General features: G+C 47.7%; 1 protein-coding gene across 1 annotated transcript in view; it reads right to left on the minus strand.

The window, feature by feature from the left end:
- The window catches only part of LOC144602179 (SH3 and multiple ankyrin repeat domains protein 2-like), a 154,595-nt gene that overhangs the window by 39,336 nt on the left and 92,415 nt on the right, over window positions 1-22,844 (minus strand). Inside the window, exons 5-7 of the mRNA XM_078414915.1 lie at window positions 10,564-10,623; window positions 8,672-8,802; window positions 4,741-4,852 (exon numbers count right to left, since the gene is read on the minus strand). Of these exons, the coding sequence (XP_078271041.1) occupies window positions 4,741-4,852; window positions 8,672-8,802; window positions 10,564-10,623 (303 nt within the window). The remainder of the gene's footprint in view (window positions 1-4,740; window positions 4,853-8,671; window positions 8,803-10,563; window positions 10,624-22,844) is intronic.

Raw genomic sequence — 22,844 nt, forward strand, 5'->3', positions numbered from 1 at the left:
GTTCCTTCCAGATGCTGAAATCCAAAGTAGGGATTAGGATACAAAGATTAGAGTCATTATTCCATCTGGTGATATATTAAGATGTACCCTATTGTTTCACCAAGCTTACTCATTTACATTGGTAGCTCAGGTAATTTCATAGAAACATAGAAAATAGGTGCAGGAGGAGGCCATTAGGCCCTTCGAGCCAGCACCGCCATTCATTGTGATCATGGCTGATCATCCACAATCAGTAACCCGTGCCTGCCTTCTCCCCATATCCCTTGATTCCACTAGCCCCTAGAGCTCTATCTAACTCTCTTTTAAATGCATCCGGTGAATTAGCCTCCACTGCCCTCTGTGGCACAGAATCCCACAAATTCACAACTCTGGGTGAAAACGTTTTTTTCTCATCTCAGTTTTAAATGGCCTCCCCTTAATTCTTAGACTGTGGCCGCTGGTTCTGGACTCCCCCAACACTAGGAACATTTTTTCCTGCATCTAGCTTGTCCAGTCCTTTTATAATTTTATATGTTTCCATCAGAGATTGTCTTTCCCCTAAATGTTACGCCCTCAACATTCAAAGAGACTATGTTGAACAGTGAGATTAGCACAGAGGATTGATGTCCTTAACATTCACGATCTTTATCCAGAGCACATAATTTTATTATATATAAAATGATGGGCTTTAGACGAAGATCGTCCAAATGTGTGTGTATATATATATATATATCTGCATCATTCCCCCGGTCACCTTAAACTTATGCTCTCTAGTATTTGATATTTTGAGCCTGGGGAAAAAAAGATTCTATCTTTCCTATCTATGTCCAGGGGACATAGAGAAAATAAATAAATATATATATATACATACATACATATGTGTGTGTGTGTGTGTGTGTGTATATATATATATACATACATACATAAATATATATATACACACATATGGCTGTATAAATAAACAAATATATATATGCATATATATATATAAATATATATATATATATATATATATGCATATATATATTTGTTTATTTATACAGACATATGTGTGTATATATATATTTATGTATGTATGTATGTAACTATGTATGTATGTAAGTAAGTATGTATGTATGTAAGTATACATGCATGTATGTAAGTATGTATGTATGTAAGTATGCATGTATGTATGTATGTATATGTATGTAAGTATGTATGTATGTAAGTATGTATGTATGTATGTATGTATGTATGTATGTATGTATGTATGTATGTATGTATGTATGTATGTATGTATGTATGTATGTATGTATGTATGTATGTATGTATGTATGTATGTATGTATGTATGTATGTATGTATGTATGTATGTATGTATGTATGTATATATAGTTTTCCTATGTCCCCTGGACACAGATGGGAAAGATAGAATCTTTTTCCCAGGCTCAAAATATCAAATACTAGCGAGCATAAGTTTAAGGTGACATGGGGAATGTTGCAGAGATTTGCAAGGCAAGTTCGTTTGGCGATAAGTCCCTAGAAAGCATTGATTGGGGAGATGGTAGAAGGAGATACGGTAGCAAGTGTTAAGAGGCATTTAGACAGATACATAAACAGGCAGGGAATAGCGGGTCTGAAGGAGGGTCTCGTTCCAAAACGTCACCCGTTCCTTCTCTCCAGAGATGCTGCCTGTTCCGCTGAGTTACTCCAGCATTTAGTGTCTATCTAGGGAATAGAGGGATACAGACCATGTGGGAGAGGTGGAATCGCAGTCATGGGCCTCCTCCAGTGTCATAGTGAGGCCCACCGGAAATTGGAGGAACAGCACCTCATATTTCGCTTGGGCAGCTTGCAGCCCAGCAGTATGAACATTGACTTCTCTAACTTTAGATAGCTCCTCTGTCCCTCTCTTCCCCTCCCCCTTCCCAGTTCTCCCACTGTCTTCGTCTCCACCTATATCCTTTCTTTGTCCTGCCCCCCCCACCCCCCTGACATCAGTCTGAAGAAGGGTCTCGACCCGAAACGTCACCCATTCCTTCTCTCCTAGATGCTGCCTGACCCGCTGAGTTACTCCAGCACTTTGTGATACCTTCGATGTGGAAGAGGTGTGATTAGCTAGGTTGGCAGCTTGCTGGGCACAGGCATTGCTCCTCCAATGTGTTGTACTGTTCCACATTCTCCGACTGAACAATGGAAACTAGCATTCGATGAAGAGTGCAAATAACTCATCTGCTGGACCTGTTTCCTTTAAGGGGAAGAAATCAGTCACTGATAAAGTGGCTCAGATGTTAATGTGCTCACGGCAATCTTCTCCCTGTCTCTGGTACTGTAAAGGAGGCATTAAGGATATTTACTTTTAATGGGTTACCAATTTCATTAAAATACGGGAGCTCCGAATTGGTTCCAAGCCATTAAGCATCTACACAATGACGCTTGTCAACAGTAATCTCTACTCTTGGACGGCTGGGAATGTGTGTCGTAAATCACGGCAGCCAAAAGCATTCGGCATGAACCAGGTCGCTACACGCTGCTGACATGAATCAAAGAAGCGGGATTATTTCCTGGTTTCTGGCCTGTTGTCACAGTTTCACGTCCACAAGAAGAAAACAGGCAAGGTTCTCCCAATTGTAGAGGGGTGCAGTCCCCGATTCCCTGTACCCACCCAAAGTAAGAGAACCAAATACGCTCCTGCCAAGGAAAGACCCAACGTGTTGGAGTGGCTCGGTGGGCCAAGCAGCATCACTGGAGAAGACGAATAGGTGACAACCCTTCTTCGGACATTTTGGATCCAAACCCGGAATGCCACCTATTCCTCTTCTCCAGAGTTGCTGCCTGACCCGATGTTACTCGGCCATCTTGTGTCTTAACCAGCACCTGCAGTTCCTTCCTACAAGGGTAGGCAATCCATTTATCTGTCTTTTTTTTGGCCGGGGCATTGAGCAAAAGAATCAGGAAGTCACGATGCAGCTTTATAGCATTTGGAGTATTGCGTACAGTTCTGGCCACCCCATTACGGGAAAGACGTGGAAGAAGTTTGCCAGAATGCTGCCTGGATTAGAGGGTGTTACCTGTAAGGAGAGGTTGGACAGGCTTGGATTGCTTTCTCTGGAACACCGGAGGTTGAGGGGAGACCTGGTGGAAGCATATAAAATGATGAGAGGCCGATGTAAGGTAGGCAGTCAGAATCGTTTTCCCAGAGCGGAAATGTCAAAGACGGGAGGGAAGAACATTTAGGGGAAAGGGACAATGATTAATGGAGTTGTGGGGGCAAATGTTTTAATGCAAATAGTGGGTGTTCAGAATGTGCTGCCAGGGGTGGTAATGGAAGCATTTGGAAAGGCACCTGGATGTGCAGAAAATGGACAGATATGGATCACTTGCAGAGCAGGCAACTGAGATTCGTTCATCTTGGCATCATGTTCAGCATTAGGGTTGCCAACTGTCCCATATTAGCCGGGACATCCCGTATATTGGTTTGTAATGTATGGGACCGCCAATTGTCCCGTATTAGGCCCGGGGAGCGCTGTAGGCCCGGGGGCCACTCTAGGCCCGGACAGTGTAGGCTAATGGAGTGTGTTCGGGGAACGGGGCCGAGTTCTTTCGCCTAACGGAGGTTGCGTAGCAACCCGCCTCCCGGCCCGGGCGGCCGCCATTGGTGGAGCGGGATCACGTGGCCGCTGGCTGGGTGAGGTCACGTGGGGCGCTGGGCGGTGACGTCACCTTTTGTCCCTTATTTGGGAGTGAGGAAGTTGGCAACCCCTATTCAGCATGGACATTGTGCTGCTGTGCTGAACGGTTCCATGTTCCATGTGGGTCAAGGAAGAGTGGAAGAGGAGAGGGAAAGATCGCGGGCATTACTTAGAAAAATATCAAGTGCAACTGGACAAGCAGATAGACACAAAATGCCGGAGTAACTCAGCGGGTCAGGCAACATCTCTGGAGAACATGGATAGGTGACGTTTCACAGAGTGCTGGAGAAACTCAGCGGGTCAGGCAGCATCTCTGGAGAACATGGATAGGTGACGTTTCACAGAGTGCTGGAGTAACTCAGCGGGTCAGGCAGCATCTCTGGAGACAAGGAAAAGGTGACGTTTTGGGTTGAGACCCTTCTTCACATCTTCACCTATTCCTTTTCTATAGAGGTGCTGCCTGACTCGTTGAGTTACTCCAGCATTTTGTGTCTTCTCTTCGGTGTAAACCAGCATCTGCAGTTCCTTCCCACACATTGCAACATTGCAAGGAAGGCCGGCTCCGTCCTGGGGGCGGAGTTGGGTTCACGGGGGGGGGGGGGGGGGGGGGGTCTTGGAGGGGAGGGCGCTCCTCAAACTGCGGAGCATCCTGGACAATACAGCTCACCCCCTCCATGACACACTGGCCAACCTGAGGGGCACCTTCAGCAACAGACTGGTCCCACCAAGATGCAGCACAGAACGCCACAGGAGGTACTTCATCCCTGTGGCTATCAAACTGTACAACTCCTCCCCCTTCTGTCGTGGGGTAGACTGAGACTGACCCCACCCCCCCACTTTCCACTTCTTTTCAATTCTTTCCACTCGTCACTTTAATGTCATGTTTCATGTATCTTGTTGTGTTTCATGACTGTTGCCAGACCAATTTCCCTCCTGGGATAAATAAAGTCCTATCGTATCGTCTCGTACAAGAAATGATTTGAGATTTCGCGTACAGCTTTTAAATATGTCAAATAAGCCAAACGCAACATTTTGATGTTGGCAGGTAATTAAGGTTCAAATTAGCACAAGCAAAACTTTGGCCATATTACCTATAGATTTCTGTCTTCGCATAGTTCCGCGTGGAATTTCTAGGTAGGGGCTGTTATGGCTCCCTGGGACTGTAGGGGGCATGACAGCAATACCCTGGCGATCGTAGATTGACTAGAAAATAGAAAAGGAGAGTTAACTTCAAGGCTGGAGGCCACGGTGGGCGCAACAGTAGAGTAGCTGCCTTGCAGCGCCGGAGACCCGGGTTCCATCCCGACTACGGGTGCTGCCTGTACGGAGTTTGTACGTTCTCCGTTGTGACAGCGTGGGCTTTCTCCGAGATCTTCGGTTACCTCCCACACTACAAAGACGTACAGGTTTGACAAAGGACAATAGACAACAGGTGCAGGAGTAGGCCATTCGGCCCTTCGAGCCAACACCGCCATTCACCATGATCATGGCTGATCATCCACAATCAGTACCCCGTTCCTGTCTTAGAAACATAGAAACATAGAAAATAGGTGCAGGAGTAGGCCATTCGGCCCTTCGAGCCTGCACCGCCATTCAATATGATCATGGCTGATCATCCAACTCAGTATCCCGTACCTGCCTTCTCTCCATACCCCCTGATCCCTTTAGCCACAAGGGCCACATCTAACTCCCTCTTAAATATAGCCAATGAACTGGCCTCAACTACCTTCTGTGGCAGAGAATTCCACAGATTCACCACTCTCTGTGTGAAAAAAAACTTTCTCATCTCGGTCCTAAAAGACTTCCCCCTTATCCTTAAACTGTGACCCCTTGTTCTGGGGTCTTCTCCCCATACCCCTTGACTCCGCTACCATTAAGAGCTCTATTTAACTCTCTCTAGAAAGCATTGTAGGTTAATTGGCTTGGTGTATGCGTAAATTGTCCCGGGTGAGTGTAGGTTGGTGTTAATGTGCGGGGATCGCTGGTTGGTGCGGACGGACTCAGTGGGCCGAAGGGCCTGTTTCTGCGCTGTATCTCTAAATAAGCTGAGCACAGATCATGAGGCGTGCTGAACACAAACGGGTAGAGGAACTCTGTGAGTAGACGCCTGTCCATTTCCCTCCACAGGTGCTGCCTGACCCACTGTGTTTCTCTGGTAAATAGACACCAAATGCTGGTGTAGCTCAGCGGCTCAGGCAGCATCTCTGGAGAAAAGGAATTGCTGACGTTTCGGGTCGAGACCCTTCTTCAGTTCCTTCCTATGCTCCTCCAGTAGATTGTTCTTTGGTCAAGATTCCAGCACTTTTGCAATCTCCAGTACCGACACAGATGCTGCCCGGCCCACCGACTTTCTCCAGCTGTATGCCTTGAGTATTGTGCGGCACGGTGGCACAGCGGTAGAGTTGCTGCCTTACAGCGAATGCAGCGCCGGAGACTCGGGTTCGATCCTGACTACGGGCGCCGTCTGTATGGAGTTTGTACCTTCTCCCCGTGACCTGCGTGGGTTTTCTCCGAGATCTTCGGTTTCCTCCCACACTCCAAAGACGTACAGGTTTGTAGGTTAATTGGCTGGGCAAATGTAAAAATTGTCCCTAGTGGGTGTAGGATAGTGTTAGTGTGCGGGGATCGCTGGGCGGCACGGACCCTGTGGGCCGAAGGGCCTGTTTCTGCGCTGTATCTCTAAATCTAAAAAATCTAAAAGATGTCAACATTCAAGGTCAATTGTTTCTTTGTCTTAATGCTGGACGGCATTCTGGCAAGCTTACCATTATGGGTATGGTGGCACAGCGGTAGAGTCGCTGCCTTACAGCGCCAGAGACCTGGGTTCGATCCTGACTACGGGCGCCGTCTGTACGGAGTTTGTACCTTCTCCCCGTGACCGCGTGGGTTTTCCCTGGGTGCTCACATTCCAAAGACGTACAGGTTTGTAGGTTAATTGGCTTCGGTAAGTATTGTAAATTGTCCCTGGTGTGTGGGATAGTATACCAAGTGTACAGGCGTTTATGGTTGGCGTGGTCTCGGTGGGCCGAAGGGCCTGATCCGAACTGCATTTCTAAACTAAACTAAACTAATGATATGGAGTGACCAACCCAACCCACTGCCACTCTCACTTGGAATGAATTCAAGTTACGTTACAAGGAGAGGTTACAAGACCAATAGACAATAGACAATAGGTGCAGGAGGAGGCCATTCGGCCCTTCGAGCCAGCACCGCCATTCAATGTGATCATGGCTGATCATTCTCAATCAGTACCCCGTTCCTGCCTTCTCCCCATACCCCCTGACTCCGCTATCCTTAAGAGCTCTATCCAGCTCCCTCTTGAATGCATTCAGAGAATTGGCCTCCACTGCCTTCTGAGGCAGAGAATTCCACAGATTCACAACTCTCTGACTGAAAACGTTTTCAGGGTTGCATTCTCTGAACTATCAACGGTTGCAACATAGAGTACTTTGGGGAAATGACAGGGTGGACAGAGAGAGGCTGTTTCAGTTTCTAAAGGAGATATTTTGTTTAGAAACAGCATTAAAACAGGCCCTCCTGTCCACATTGACCATTGATCATCTGTTCACAATAGTCCGACATCATCCAACATTCTCATCTACATTTTACAGAGGCTAATTAACCTACAAACCAGCGCATCTTTTGGACGTGGGAGGAGACCAGAACATCTGGAGGAAACCCACATGGTCACATGGAGAACGTGCAAACTCCACCACAGACAGCATCCAAGATCAGTCCGGATTCGAACCTGGGTCTCTGACCTTTAGTTTCGCTTAGTTTAGCAATATACGGTGTGGAAACAGGCCATTCTGCTCATGGTGTCCAGGCCGAGCAACGGTCACCTGAATACTAGCTCCACCCTATACACCAGGGACGACTTACGGAATCTACAAACCCGCACGTCTTTGGAATGTGGGAGGGAAACCGGAGCACCTGGAGAAAACCCACGCGGTCACAGGGAGAACGCACAACTTGCAAACAGGCAGCACCCGTAGTCAGGAGCGAACACGGGTCTCTGGCGCTGTAAGGCAGCAACTCTACCGCTGCGCCACCGTGCCCGCCATGTGGCACTGTGAGGCAACACAGCTCCATCAGCTGTGTTACCCTGTACTGTCTGTGTGGAGTTTGCACCTTCTTCCTGTGACCACATGGGTGTCCCCTGAGCGGTCCAGTTACCTCCCACGTCTCGAAGCCACAAGGGCTGCTGTTTAATTGACTATGGTAAACTACCCCAGGAGGGTAAGTGGGGTGGGGGGGTGGGGGGGGGGCTGGATGGATAATAGTTTACAGGAAGAAAAGGTGGGCAATGAGACCAGGCTTAGCTTGGATGGGCTAGAACAGTGACCGGCGTCAGAAGGGAACATGGATTTCATTGCGTAAGTAAACTGAACACACAACTCCAGATTCAGGGAGGGTTTCTTCCCAGCTGTTATCGGGTAACTGAACCATCCTGCCACAACCAGGGGGCAGCGCTGAACTACTGTCTACCTCAATGTTGCTCCTCGGACTATCTTTGATCGGACTTTGCTGGCTTTACCTTGCACTAAGCGTTATTCTCTTATCAGGTACCTGTACACCGTAAATGGCTCGATTATAATCATGTATTGTCTTTCCGCTGACTGGATCATAACATCACAAGTAATAGGAGCAGAATTAGGTCATTCGGCCCATCAAGTCTACTCCGCCATTCAATCATGGCTGATCTATCTCTCCCTCCTAACCCCATTCTCCTGCCTTCTCCCCATAACCTCCGACACCCGTATAGCACGCAACAAAAGCTTTTCACTGCACGTGACAATAAACAAAAACTCAAACTGAAACTGGAATGACCCAGGGGGGGGAATTGTGTTGTGGGGGGGGGGGGGGGGGGGGTGGGGGAGTTGATGGACAATAGTTTACAGGAAGATAAAGGGGGCCATTGAGACCATGCTTAGATTGGGTGTGCTGGTGACATCTGAGAAGGTGGATCTCATTGCGGAACTAAATTGTAGGGAGCACAAAGCAAAGATTAGATTTACTCACGTTGGCATCTGCCGTGGTGGGAAAGCACCTACTGGAAGGCCGCTGTTTGATCGTTGCGACTCGCGAGTCGACCGTTGCATTCTCTGCAGCCCGCGACTGTTTGGGATTGGACACGATTTCATCCAGCTTGTCTGCAAAAGGCAGGGAACAGCCCAGTTACTGCCTGCGGTGAACCCCATGAGAGACACACAAGAACATTCCCCGCACGTTATATATATATAACACAATACTGCCTAGTTCAGAGGGTTCCAGCTACACGGACAAAGGTTGGACAGACTTGGTGTTGAAACAGAGGTTGTTCGGCCCATCGAGTCTATGCTGGCCCATGATGCAATCCCACTCCCCCACTTACTTCCCTCTAGTTTATTCCTTCAGAAATGCCCAGTTTAGTTTAGTTTAGTGATACATGGTGGAAACAGGCCCTTCGGCCCACCGAGTCCACACCGACCATCGATCACCCGTGTGAAAGTGTGTTGGGGGGAATTGATAGATAATAGTTTCGTTTAGAGATTCGGCGTGGAAACAGGCCCTTTGGCCCATCGAGTCTGCACTGACCAGCGATCCCCACACGTTAGGGCGGCACGGTAGCGCAGCGGTAGAGTTGCTGCTTTACAGCGAATGCAGCGCCGGAGACTCAGGTTCGATCCTGACTACGGGTGCTGCACTGTAAGGAGTTTGTACGTTCTCCCCGTGACCTGCGTGGGTTTTCTCCGAGATCTTCGGTTTCCTCCCACACTCCAAAGACGTACAGGTATGTAGGTTAATTGGCTGGGTAAATGTAAAAAAAATTGTCCCTAGTGGGTGTAGGATAGTGTTAATGTACGGGGATCACTGGGCGGCACGGACTTGGAGGGCCGAAAAGGCCTGTTTCCGGCTGTATATATATATGATATGATATGATATGATTAACACTATCCTACACAGACTCGGGAGAACTTACACTTATACCAAGCCAATTTACCTACAATCCTGTACGTCTTTCGGGGTGTGGGAGGAGACCAGAGATCCCGGAGAAAACCCACGCGGTCACGGGGAGAATGTAAAAAACTCCGCACAGACAAGCGTGTGTAGTCGGGAGGGAACCCGGGTCTCTGGCGCTGTAAGGCAGCAACTCTACCGCTGCGCCGTTCTTTAACAATAGGCACATGGACTGGCAGGGAACAGAGGGATATGGATCGTGTAGTGGTAGATAAGATCATAGAAACATAGAAACATAGACAATAGGTGCAGGAGGAGGCCATTCGACCCTTCGAGCCTGTACGCACCGCCATTCAATATGATCATGGCTGATCATCCAGCTCAGTAACCTGTACCTGCCTTCTCTCCATACCCCCTGATCCCTTTAGCCACAAGGGCCACATCTAACTCCCTCTTAAATATAGCCAATGAACTGGCCTCAACTACCTTCTGTGGCAGAGAATTCCACAGACTCACCACTCTCTGTGTGAAGAAATGTTTTCTCATCTCGGTCCTAAAAGACTTCCCCCTTATCCTTAAGCTGTGACCCCTGGTTCTGGACTTCCCCGACATCGGGAACAATCTTCCCGCATCTAGCCTGTCCAACCCCTCAAGAATTTTATATGTTTCAATAAGATCCCCCCTCAATCTTCTAAATTCCAGCGAGTACAAGCCGAGTCTATCCAGTCTTTCTTCATATGAAAGTCCTGCCATCCCAGGGATCAATCTGGTGAACCTTCTCTAACTTGGCATCATGTTCGCCACAAACATTGTGGGCCGAAGGGCCTGTTCCTGTGCTGTGCTGCTTTATGTTCTACACAAATAACACAGGCACACGACAATGCTGCAAATGCCACACAGCCATCAAGTCACATCGTTATTGCACAAGGCGACATGCGTTGTTAATTCGTGCATGGGTCGATTTTTCTTTTTACTTAGTGTTGTTTGAAAAGCAGTCCTTCTCTTCAAACCCTCCAAATGAGATGGATCAAGATCTATGGAGGTAAGGAGAAGAAAACGAAGGGTACAGTGAAGAGGTGGGTAATAATAAACAATAAATTTGGCATCACTTAATCTCAGCACAGTTCAAAGATACTATAACTGCAAGCTGCCACAGCCAGACATAAAAACAACTTTTTCCCATGAACAGGAACTCTACTCAACAACCAAAAGTCTGTAGCCTCCTTGTGCTCTGGTATTTTATTTCATTCTTCACATGTTTAAATTATAATATTTTATTCTTAATTGTTTCCTGTATGTCATGTTGTTACTTGCGAGCAAAGCACCAAGGAAAGAAATCCTTGTATTTAAACATACTTGGCTAATAAAATGTATTCAATTCAATTCAATTTAAGATGCTGCTAATACTTTATAAGTTCATAAGCCACAGGAGCAGAATTAGGCCATTCGACCGATCAAGTCCACTCCGCCATTCAATCACGCCTGATCTATCTGCCCCTTCAACCGCACTCTCCTGCCTTCTTCTCGTAACCCCTGACACCCTTACTCAGTTATCCACTTTGGTGGTAAGAATAGGAAGGCAGATTATTATTTGAATGGTGCCAAGTTAGGAAAAGGGGACGTACAACGTGATCTGGGTGTCTTAGTGCATCAGTCACTGAAAGGAAGCATGCAGGTACAGCAGGCAGTGAAGAAAGCCAATAGAATGTTGGCATTCATAACAAGAGGAGTTGAATATAGGAGCAAAGAGGTCCTTCTGCAGTTGAACAGGGCCCTAGTGAGACCGCACCTGGAGTACTGTGTGCAGTTTTGGTCTCCAAATTTGAGGAAGGATATTCTTGCTATTGAGGGCGTGCAGCGTAGGTTTACTACGTTAATTCCCGGAATGGCGGGACTGTCATATGTTGAAAGACTGGAGCGACTGGGTTTGCATACACTGGAATTTAGAAGGATGAGAGGGGATCTTATCGAAATGTATAAGATTATTAAGGGGTTGGACATGTTAGAGGCAGGAAACATGTTCCCAATGTTGGGGGAGTCCAGAACCAGGGGCCACAGTTTAAGAATAAGGGGGTAGGCCGTTTAGAACAGAGATGAGGAAAAACTTTTTTAGTCAGAGAGTTGTGAATCTGTGGAATTCTCTGCCTCAGAGGGCAGTGGAGGCCAATTCTCTGAATACATTCAAGAGAGAGCTAGATAGAGCTCTTAAGGATAGCGGAGTCAGGGGGGTATGGGGAGAAGGCAGGAACGGGGTACTGATTGAGAATGATCAGCCATGATCACATTGAATGGCGGTGCTGGCTCGAAGGGCCGAATGGCCTACTCCTGCACCTATTGTCTATTGTCTATTGTCATTGCGGAGTCATCGTGAAAGTTGAAGGCCCAGTTATTTAAGGGAGTGTGATCACTTCTGAACAAGGAGAGTTTATACCAAAGATAGACCCAAAATGCTGGAGTAACTCAACGGGACAGGCAGCATCTTTGGAGAGAAGGGGTGGGTGACATTTCAGGGCGAGATCCGTCTTCAGACACTTCTCGAATCGAAAAACGTCACCCATTCCTTCTCTCCAGGAATGGAGTTGAGTTACTCCAGCATTTTGGGTCTATCTTCGGTGTAAACCAGCATCTGCAATTCCTTCCCACACAGGTAGACGCACAGAGTCTCTTGCCCAGAGTAGGTGAATCGAGGACCAGAGAACATAGGTGTAAGGTGAAGGTGAAAAGATTTAATAGGAATCTGAGGGGTAACTTTTTCACACAAAGGTGGTGGGTGTATGGAACGAGCTGCCAGAGGAGGTAGTTGAGGCTGGGACTATCCCGACGTTTAAAAAACAGTTAGACAGGTACATGGATAGGACAGGTTTGGAGAGATATGGACCAAACGCGGGCAGGTGGGTCTAGTGTAGCTGGCCGGAGCGGGCAAGTTGGGCCGAAGGGCCTGTTTCCACGCTGTATCACGCTATGACTATGCCTGCACATGAAGATGACAGAAAGGATATATTGGTGTGGTGAGAAAAATTAAGCCTTAAGTAGCCTTTGCTTTTGTTAAAGTAAATTTCATGACCAATCTGCTGAGGTAGAGCAGTCACTCTATATTAATTAATTACACGGTTCAAGTTCCATGCATTTAGAAGGAGCTTGGCAGAGACCAAAAGATCAGATTATTTGATTGTAAAAAATCATTTCATCTTTGAACGAAGTGAAACCATTTTCACCAGACAATGCAGTTATGCACAAAACAAATTAATTACATCTCAGTCAACGAGCTTGAATTGTCGACTGTAAATCCCAATTACAAACATTCACCTCTTCAACATGACTTGATCCACATGAAACTGTTCGGATTAGAGTATAGATCTCTCACTTGACCTTTCATTTGCATGTTTGAGTTCTTCGGGTTAGAAAATGCAATAAAAAACCTCTGATTACCCAGCACACTCCGTGTTGGACTGGCGGATATACTTGGCCGTAGACAGACATCAAATGCTGGAGTAATTCAGCGGGTAAGGCAGCTTTTACGGAGAAAGGTTTCCGGGTGACGTTTCTGAAGAAGGGTCTAATTTATTCTGAACCTTTCCAGTTTCCTTCGCCCGTGACTCTCGGTCTGAAGAAGGGTCTCCACTCGAAACAGTCACCTGATGCCTTCTCTCCAGAGATGCTGCCCGACCTGCTGAGTTACTCCAGCACTTTGTGTCTACCTTCAGTGAAAACCAGCATCTGCAGTTCCTTCCTGCACAGATATACTTGGCCATTTGGGTTTTTATTCCATATTAAATCCCACCGTATGTTTTAAATTCACTTTCGAAAAAAAAAAAGTTACACAATACTAAAATAAATTTAGAATAAGAAAATAACTGCAGATGCTGGTACAAATCGGTTTATTCACAAAATGCTGGAGTAACTCAGCAGGTCAGGCAGCATCTTCTTCTGAAGAAGGGTCTTGACCCGAAACGTCACCCATTCCTTCTCTCCCGAGATGCTGCCTGACCTGCTGAGTTACTCCAGCATTTTGTGACTAAAATAAATTTGCCAGGTTAGATTGAAGAGAGGGCCCACGAATGGAATGTGGGGACCGGAGCCCGGTGAATCATGGGTAGGGCAAACTCTAACCGGTGAACAAGATGCCAAACCGCCGTAATCGCCAAACAGTGGGTCAGCTTAGTTTAGGTTTTTTTTAGTTTAGAGATACAGCGCAGAAACAGGCCCTGCAGTATCGGTGCTTTCCTAACACTATCCAACACGCCTGGGATAATTTAATGTCATACCAAAGCCAATTATTTGTGCCCCATATCCGAGGAAGGATGTGCTGGCTCTGGAGAGGATCCAGTGGAGGTTTACAAGAATGATTCCAGGAATGAGCGGGTTGGCGTATGATGAGCGTTTGCCAGCACTGGGCCTGTACTCGCTGGAGTTTAGAAGGATGAGGGGGGACCTCATTGAAACGTACAGAATAATGAAAGGCGTAGATAGAGTGGATGTGGAGAGGATGTTTCCACTGGTGGGAGAGTCCAGGACCAGAGGGCACAGCCTCAGAATTAAAGGGCGCTCCTTTAGAAAGGAGGTGAGGAGGAACTTCTTTAGTCAGAGGGTGGTTAATCTGTGGAACCCATTGCCACAGTGGGCTGTGGAGGCCACGTCTCTAAGGTAGAGATGGACAAATTCTTGATTAGAACGGGTGTCAGAGGGTTATGGGGAGAAGGCAGGAAAATGGGATTAAGAGGCCGAGGTCAGCCGTGATTGAACGGCGGAGTGGACTCGATGGGCCGAATGGCCTAATTCTACTCCTATAACCTGTGAACTTGAGAATTAACCTACAAACCAGCGCGTTCTTTGGAGTGTGGGAGGAAACCAGGGCACCCGGAGAAAACCCACGCAGGTCACGGGGAGAAAGTACAAACTCCGTTCAGGCAGCACCCGTGGTCAGGATCGAACCCGGGTCTCTGGCGCTGTGAGGCAGCAACTCTACCGCTACGCCCGAGTCGCGGGTTATCAGAATTTTACAGCATCCATTTCCAAGGAGGGGACTTTAGTAGCTGCAACCGACATTCATGGTCTGGGTCCACAAGGTGATAGTCAAAAAGTTTAAATGGGTAAGTCGTGACATCTTGTGGCCTTTTAATAGCTAACCTGTCAATAGTGCTTTGGAGATAATCGTTGTGGCCAGGTCACACCTTTTAGTTTTGATTTTTCTAAAGCTGCTGCTTGGAAATCGACCCGCCGGCCCCCCGAGTCCACGCCGACCATCGCTCACCCTTTCACACTATTGCATCCGCTGCTCTAGATGTCAACTTATTTACATCGGCGAAACCAAGCGCAGGCTCGGCGATCGCTTCGCTCAACACCTGCGCTCGGTCCGCGTTGACCAAACTGGTCTCCCGGTGGCCGAGCACTTCAACTCCCCCTCCCATTCCCAGTCTGACCTTTCTGTCATGGGCCTCCTCCAGTGCCATAGTGAGGCCCACCGGAAATTGGAGGAACAGCACCTCATATTTCACCTGGGCAGTTTGCAGCCCAGCGGTATGAACATCGACTTCTCCAACTTTAGATAGTTCCTCTGTCCCTCTCTTCCCCTCCTCCTTCCCAGTTCTCCCTCTATCTTCCTGTCTCCACCTATATCCTTCCTTTGTCCCGCCCCCTGACATCAGTCTGAAGAAGGGTCTCGATCCGAAACGTCACCCATTCCTTCTCTCCAGAGATGCTGCCTGACCTGCTGAGTTACTCCAGCATTTCGTGAATAAATACCTTCGATTTGTACCAGCATCTGCAGTTATTTTCTTACACTACCCTTTCACACTAGTTCCACGTTATCCCACTTTTCCCAGCCACTCCCTCCACACAAGGGACAATTTGCAGAGGGACAAATTAACCTACAAACCCGCACGTCTTTGGGGTGTGGGGGGGAAACCGGAGCGCCCGGAGGAAACCCACGTGGTCACAGGGAGAACTCAACGCTTTGGTTAGATTACAAAGTGTCGTGTTGGGCAAACAATTAATTGTGCAGGTTATATATGAATATGAAGAATTCAGCAGAACAGCTATCTCCATGACAGGCATACACTGGGAATTTTAGAAAGGCTGCTAATTAATCCGGAACATTCTACAGCACACGGATCGTGTTACACCAGAGCTCTCTGAAGCCTTGACTATAAGGAAACAAGTCATTGTTGTGAGATCTGCAGTTTTTTGGCCTGCAGTTGGGAATTTCACCGAACGATGAAATTATGAACGGGACTGAAAAGGAAGTTATCTCTTAAATACTTGAGCCTCTTCCATCCAAATTCATTCGAGTGGCGGGGCGTGGAATTCCCTCCGCGCACGCTAACCATTTTCAACGTTGCCAACGGTGGCTCAGAGCTCGAAAGGATTTATCGGGCGGCACGCTTCCAAATGAGAGTCACGATTGGGAGACACGCTAACTCCAGGTCTGCGCTCTCTGCAGGCAGTGTGGTAAGTGGACACTGCACAGTGGTCGAGATTCCACTCAGTGTACTTCAAGCTGAACGTCAACTCAGCCAAGTGTTGGTGTTGAACTCGGCCAGCTCACGGGGGTGAGGGAAGGAACTGCAGATGCTGGTTTGGACAATAGACAATAGGTGCAGGAGGAGGCCATTCGGCCCTTCGAGCCAGCACCGCCATTCAATGTGATCATGGCTGACCATGTCTCAATCAGTACCCCGTTCCTGCCTTCTCCCCATACCCCCTGACTCCGCTATCCTTAAGAGCTCTATCTAGCTCTCTCTTGAATGCATTCAGAGAAATGGCCTCCACTGCCTTCTGAGGCGGAGAATTCCACAGATTCACAACAGTTTTTCCTCATCTCAGTTCTAAATGGCCTACCCCTTATTCTTAAACTGTGGCCCCTGGTTCTGGACTCCCCCAACATTGGGAACATGTTTCCTGCCTCTAACGTGTCCAACCCCCTAATAATCTTATACGTTTCGATAAGATCTCCTCTCATCCTTCTAAATTCCAGTGTATACAAGCCTTCGGTTTAAGCCGAAGATTAGGCACAGAAAGCTGGAGTAAGTCAGCATGGTCAGGCAGCATCTCTGGACAGGAGGGACAGGTGACGTTTCGGGTCGAGACCCTTCTGCAGGTTGAGAATCAGGGGAAACGCAGAAAGGAGAGGTATAGATGGTGATGGAGAACAAATGAATGAAAGATAATCGGAGGGCAGGAGGAATCATTATCCGACAGAGACAATAGACAATAGGTGCAGGAGGAGGCCATTCGGCCCTTCGAGCCAGCACCGCCATTCAATGTGATCATGGCTGATCATTCTCAATCAGTACCCCGTTCCTGCCATCTCCCCATACCCCCTGACTCCGCTATCCTTAAGATCCGATAGAGCGTGCTCTTGAGTTGATATACTCACCGGTCCTCTTTTTCCGTAATGTCGCTTGTAAAGCAAAAGAGAAGGAAGCAAATAGATTTTAAGGTTGGCGAAATCCTACTTTGCTCGACATTGAAATCTCTTGCACAATACAGAAACCACTTGGCCAAGGAAAGCACTGGGAACATCTCCAGTTCCAGTGCCCTGAACACACTCAATCTGCATTGGAAGCCCTCTTAACAAGTGCATGGCAGGGCCCTGAAGCACTTAAATGATAATGGATGGAGCTGCTCCAAACAAATTCCTGGCCGGCAATGAAAGCCAGATTACCATGGAATAAACTGATGCAAAATCACAGAAGGAATAACGTCAGTGGTACTTTGTGTCACATGTGCTGAGGTACGCTGAAATTCATTTCTGTATACAGTTCAGAACAAATATCACGATACAAACTGTAGATTGTGCATGCCAGTTCACCTTCACTATATATATATAGCGTCACATTCACTATGCATGCTGCACATTCCACACACGATCCAGTCCGGATCTTCACTCCCACCTTGACTATATACACTGCCCGGCAGCGTATACGCCGACCAGCGATCCCCGCGCAGTGACCATACCCTATACACACTAGGGACAATTTACACTTACCCCAAGCCAATTAACCGACGAACCTGCACGTCTCTGGAGCGTGGCAGGAAACCGAAGAACTTGGAGAAAACCCTCGCAGTCACGGGGAGAACGTACAAACTCCGTACAGTACAGCACCCGTAGTCGGGCTCGAACCCTGGTCTCTGGCGCTGCAAGCGCTGTCAGGCAGCAACTCTACCGCTGTGCCACCGTGCCACCCATTACTATTACACTGTTGTGACTGAGTTGTGTTAATCGGACCTGAAGTCCAGTTACTACAGTCATAGAGTCAAAGAGTCAAACAGCACGGAAACAGGCCTTTCGGCCTAACTTGCCCACGCTGACCAACATGCCTCATCTACACTAGTCCCACCTGCCTGCCTTTGGCCCATATCCCTCTAAATCTAGCCTATCCATGTACCTGTCTGATTGTTTCTTAAACGTTGTGATAGTACCTGCCTCAAATACCTCCTCCAGCAGCTCGTTCCATACACCCACCACTCTTTGTGTGAAAACGTTACCCCTCAAGTTCCCATTAAATCCTTCCCCCTTCATCTCAAACCTTTGTCCTCTGGTTCTCGATGCTTTTTTCTCTGGACTGTGTGTCTACCCGATCTATTCCACTCATGATTTTGTACACCTCCTACAAGATCACCCCTCATCCTCCTGCGCTCCAAGGAACAGAGCCTGCTCAACCTCTCCCGATAGCTCAGTTCCTTGAGTCCTTGCAACATCCTGGTAAATCTTCTCCGTATCATTTTCAAGCTTGACAACAACATCTTTCCTGTAACGTGGCGACCAAAACTGAACACAATACTCTAAAGTTGGCCACACCAACGTCTTCTGAAACTAGATGCACTCAGCAGTTCAAGCAGTATCTGTGAATGCAGAGGCAAAAAAAAAAAAAATGCTGGAAGGTAATGGCTTCAACATTGTGGGAGAATTGTTTAGTTTAGTTTAGTTCAGAGATACAGCATGGATACGGCATGGATACAGCATGGATACAGCATGGATACGGGACCTTCGGCCCACCGAGTCCACATCGACTAACAGTCACGCATACACTTGCTCTATCTTATCTCACTTTCACATTAGAGGCAATCTGCAGAACCAACCAAATTAACCCATAACCTTGCACGCCTTTGGAACGTAGGAGGAAACCGGAGCGCTTGGAGAAAACCCAGGGAACGTACAAACTCCACACAGACAGCTCCCGCCCGCAGTCAGGATTGAACCTGGGTCTCTGGCGCTGTGTGGCAGCAACTCTACCGCCGCGCCTCCGTGCCACCTTGTCGGAGGTGTATTTGGACAAAAAATACGCCCATTTTTGACGTGTTAAATGGCCTCTAATGTCAGGTTCAGTGTCATCAAAACTGGTGGATTCAGCGTTTTAATTTCCCGAGCGTCAGCAAGGCACAGATGGAATGAAGAAAGTTAGACTCATGCTCACACCTGGCTCAGGTGTTAGATCCCCACGCTGATATCTTCCTGTTTTAGCTCTGTGTTCACACTCCCATGTGGAGCCACATTTGCTGGTCCAAAAGTGGGAAGGTTTCAACTTCCCATGGGTCGCACCCATGCACCATCGCAGATACTTAACGGGTTGACCACTCCCAGCAAAACTGGTGAAGACGGTGGCGCAGCGGGTAGAGCTGCTGCCTTACAGCGCCAGAGACCCGGGTTCGATCCTGAATGCGGGTGCTGCCTGTACGGAGTTTGTACGTTCTCCCCGTGACCTGCGTTGCTTTTCCCCGGGATCTCCGGTTTCCTCCCACACTCCAAAGACGTACAGGTTTGTAGCTTGATTGGCTTGGTATAATTGTACATTGTCCCTAATGTGTCGGATAGTGTTAGTGTTGCGGGGATCGCTGGTCGGTGTGGGCTCGGTGGGCCGAAGGGCCTGTTTCCGTGCTGTATGTCTAAACTAAACGACACGAGAGCAGAATGGTCTTGAGAAATGGTAGATGACCCTACCCCATCTTAAAGAAGTCAAGTGGTTTTATCACTGAATTATAGACACAAAATGCCAGAGTAACTCAGCAGGTCAGGTAGCACCTCTGACAAAAAGCAATAGGTGATGTTTCGGGTCTAGATACTTCTTCAGACTGAGACTCAGGAGAGAGGGAGACTAGAGGCATTAAAAGGTGCAGAACAAATCAGAGCCGGCACCGATGGCCAAAGAAAGGTGGAGTCCACAATGCTCCACTGTTGGCTGGCGAAGAGATGATAACGGAGGGATACGAACAGTGAAACTAGCAGGGTGACTAGGGTGGGGGAGGGACAGAGAGAGAGAGAGAGGGAATGCAAAGGTATTCTTCAGGGTATACTGAGCTGGCCACTGACTGTGAGGTCCACTGTTACCAGCCAGCACTCTAACAATAGCATGACTGCAACTGAGGTGGGGGCGGAGCGGTGGCACAGTGGTAGAGCTGCTGCCTTAACAGCGCCAGAGACCCGGGTTCACTCCTGACTAAGGGTGCTTGTCTGTACGGAGTTTGCACAAGCAGAACCTTTATCCCGGGGTGGAAGTTCAAAGGCAAGGGGGGCACAGCTTTAAGGAAAGAAAGGCAAAGTTTAAAGGAGATGTATGAGGCAAGTCTTCTTACACAGAGTGGAGGGTTCTGGGAATGTGCTGCCAGGAGTGGTGATGGAAGTAGACACAGCAGTGGCATTCAAGAGGCTTATAGATAGGCACAAGGCCATGCAGTTGATGGAGTGGTACGGATCATGTGCAGGTCGAGGAGATTCGTTCAACTTGGGATCATGTTTAGCACGGACATTGTGGGTAGAATGGCCTGTCCCTTGTGCTGCACTGTTCTATGGTGTAGGAAGGAACTGCAGGTGCTGGTTTACACCAAAGACAGACTTCATCTGATGAAAGGTCTGGCCTAGAAACATCACCCATTCCTTCTCTCCAGAGATGCTGCCTGTCCCGCTGAGTTACTCCAGCATTTTGTGTCTATGTTATCCAAGGGGAGTGTCGAAGGAGAAAACGTAACTGAAACAATAAGCTCTTCCGTTTCTGTATTGAATTCCTCTTGCAGAAAAACAACGATGATCTTTCTGTTAGTTTTTCCAACTTACTTGCTGCCTCTGCATCCCAATCTGCCACAAATTATCCACGTTATTAGATAATATAACATATAAGATAATATAACATATAAGATTATTAAGGGGTTGGACACGTTAGAGGCATGTTAGGAAACATGTTCCCAATGTTGGGTGAGTCCAGAACAAGGGGCCACAGTTTAAGAATAAGGGGTAGGCCATTTAGAACGGAGATGAGGAAAAACCTTTTCAGTCAGAGAGTTGTGAATCTGTGGAATTCTCTGCCTCAGAAGGCAGTGGAGGCCAATTCTCTGAATGCATTCAAGAGAGAGCTAGATAGAGCTCTTAAGGATAGCGGAGTCAGGGGGTATGGGGAGAAGGCAGGAACGGGGTACTGATTGAGAATGATCAGCCATGATCACATTGAATGGCGGTGCTGGCTCGAAGGGCCGAATGGCCTCCTCCTGCACCTATTGTCTATTGTCTATTATTCGCGCATGGATTGTTCAATTTATTTCTGATTTAGTTTTATCCTGGATGCATGCATGGTGGATTTTCTTTTATATATTGCTGTTTTTTTGGGGTTGCTTTCACCAAAATAATGATTCAAACGACCTGCCTGTTCATTGCCAAATTGCAGTTGATTCACTGAGGGCAGCCATGTCAATGGTTAAAGGCAGGGCCAGTGGGCACTTTAAAGCAATGGAGTTTCTCGTACTTTACCGTTACACCAAATATAACTACTAAGCACGTTCTGACATGTACGTTTTTTGTGTTGGCCATTGATTGCTACCAGAACTGAACAAATTTAATATTCCTTAATGCACAAACTCACATCGACGGGTGTTTAGATTATTGGAGACAAGTGCAAATCAAATGGGCACTCTACATCAGCTTGCCTTCCAAATTGAGTTAATAGTGTCCATTATGAATTGGCACAGAGGCAGTGGAGAGTGTTGGATCGAGGCCGACTCGAAGTGAACCAGGAGAGATGTGATCACTGGATCAGCAGGGGCTGGCTGGGTGGTAGAGTTGCTGCCACACAGTGCCAGAGACCTCGGGTTACAATAGACAATAGACAATAAGTGCAGGAGGAGGCCATTCGGCCCTTCGAGCCAGCACCGCCATTCAATGTGATAGAAACATAGAAACATAGAAAATAGGTGCAGGAGTAGGCCATTCGGCCCTTCGAGCCTGCACCGCCATTCAATATGATCATGGCTGATCATCCAACTTAGTATCCCGTACCTGCCTTCTCTCCATACCCCCTGATCCCTTTAGCCACAAGGGCCACATCTAACTCCCTCTTAAATATAGCCAATGAACTGGCCTCAACTACCTTCTGGCCTCAACTACCTTCATGGCTGATCATTCTCAATCAGTACCCCGTTCCTGCCTTCTCCCCATACCCCCTGACTCCGCTATCCTTAAGAGCTCTATCTAGCTCTCTCTTGAATGCATTCAGAGAATTGGCCTCCACTGCCTTCTGAGGCAGAGAATTCCACAGATTGACAACTCTCTGACTGAAATATATTTTCCTCATCTCAGTTCTAAATGGCCTACCCCTTATTCTTAAACTGTGGCCCCTGGTTCTGGACTCCCCCAACATTGGGAACATGTTTCCAGCCTCTAACGTGTCCAACCCCTTAATAATCTTATACGTTTCGTTAAGATCTCCTCTCATCCTTCTAAATTCCAGTGTATACAAGCCGAGTCGCTCCAGTCTTTCAACATATGACAGTCCGGCCATTCCAGGAATTAACCTAGTAAACCTACGCTGCACGCCCTCAATAGCAATTCCATCCTGATTACGGGTGCTGTCTGTGCCTTCCCCCCCCCCCCCCCCGTGACCAGATGGGATTTCTCTGGGTGCTCCAGGTTCCTTCCACCATCCAAAAGATGTACAGCTTTGTAGGTTAAATAGCTCCGGTAAAGATTGTACAGTGTTCCTGGTGTGTAGGATTGTGCTAGTATACGGGGATCACTGGTTGGCACAAACCCGAAGGGCCAAAGGGCCTGTATCTCTATTAAACTAAAAAAGCAAAACTATTCAAAAGACGTGCGGGTTTTCTTGGGCGAACCTCCCCCGAAACGTCACCCATTCCTTCTCTCCAGAGATGCTGCCTGACCCTCTGAGTTACTCCAGCACTCTGCGTCTACCATTGGATACCGTTATCTGGCTTCACCACAATACCTGGGTAGTCTCCACCATTGCTACTGTTTCAGCACCTGTTTCCTTCA

The sequence above is a fragment of the Rhinoraja longicauda genome, chromosome 18 (assembly GCF_053455715.1).
Source record: "Rhinoraja longicauda isolate Sanriku21f chromosome 18, sRhiLon1.1, whole genome shotgun sequence".
Lineage (NCBI taxonomy): Eukaryota > Metazoa > Chordata > Chondrichthyes > Rajiformes > Arhynchobatidae > Rhinoraja > Rhinoraja longicauda.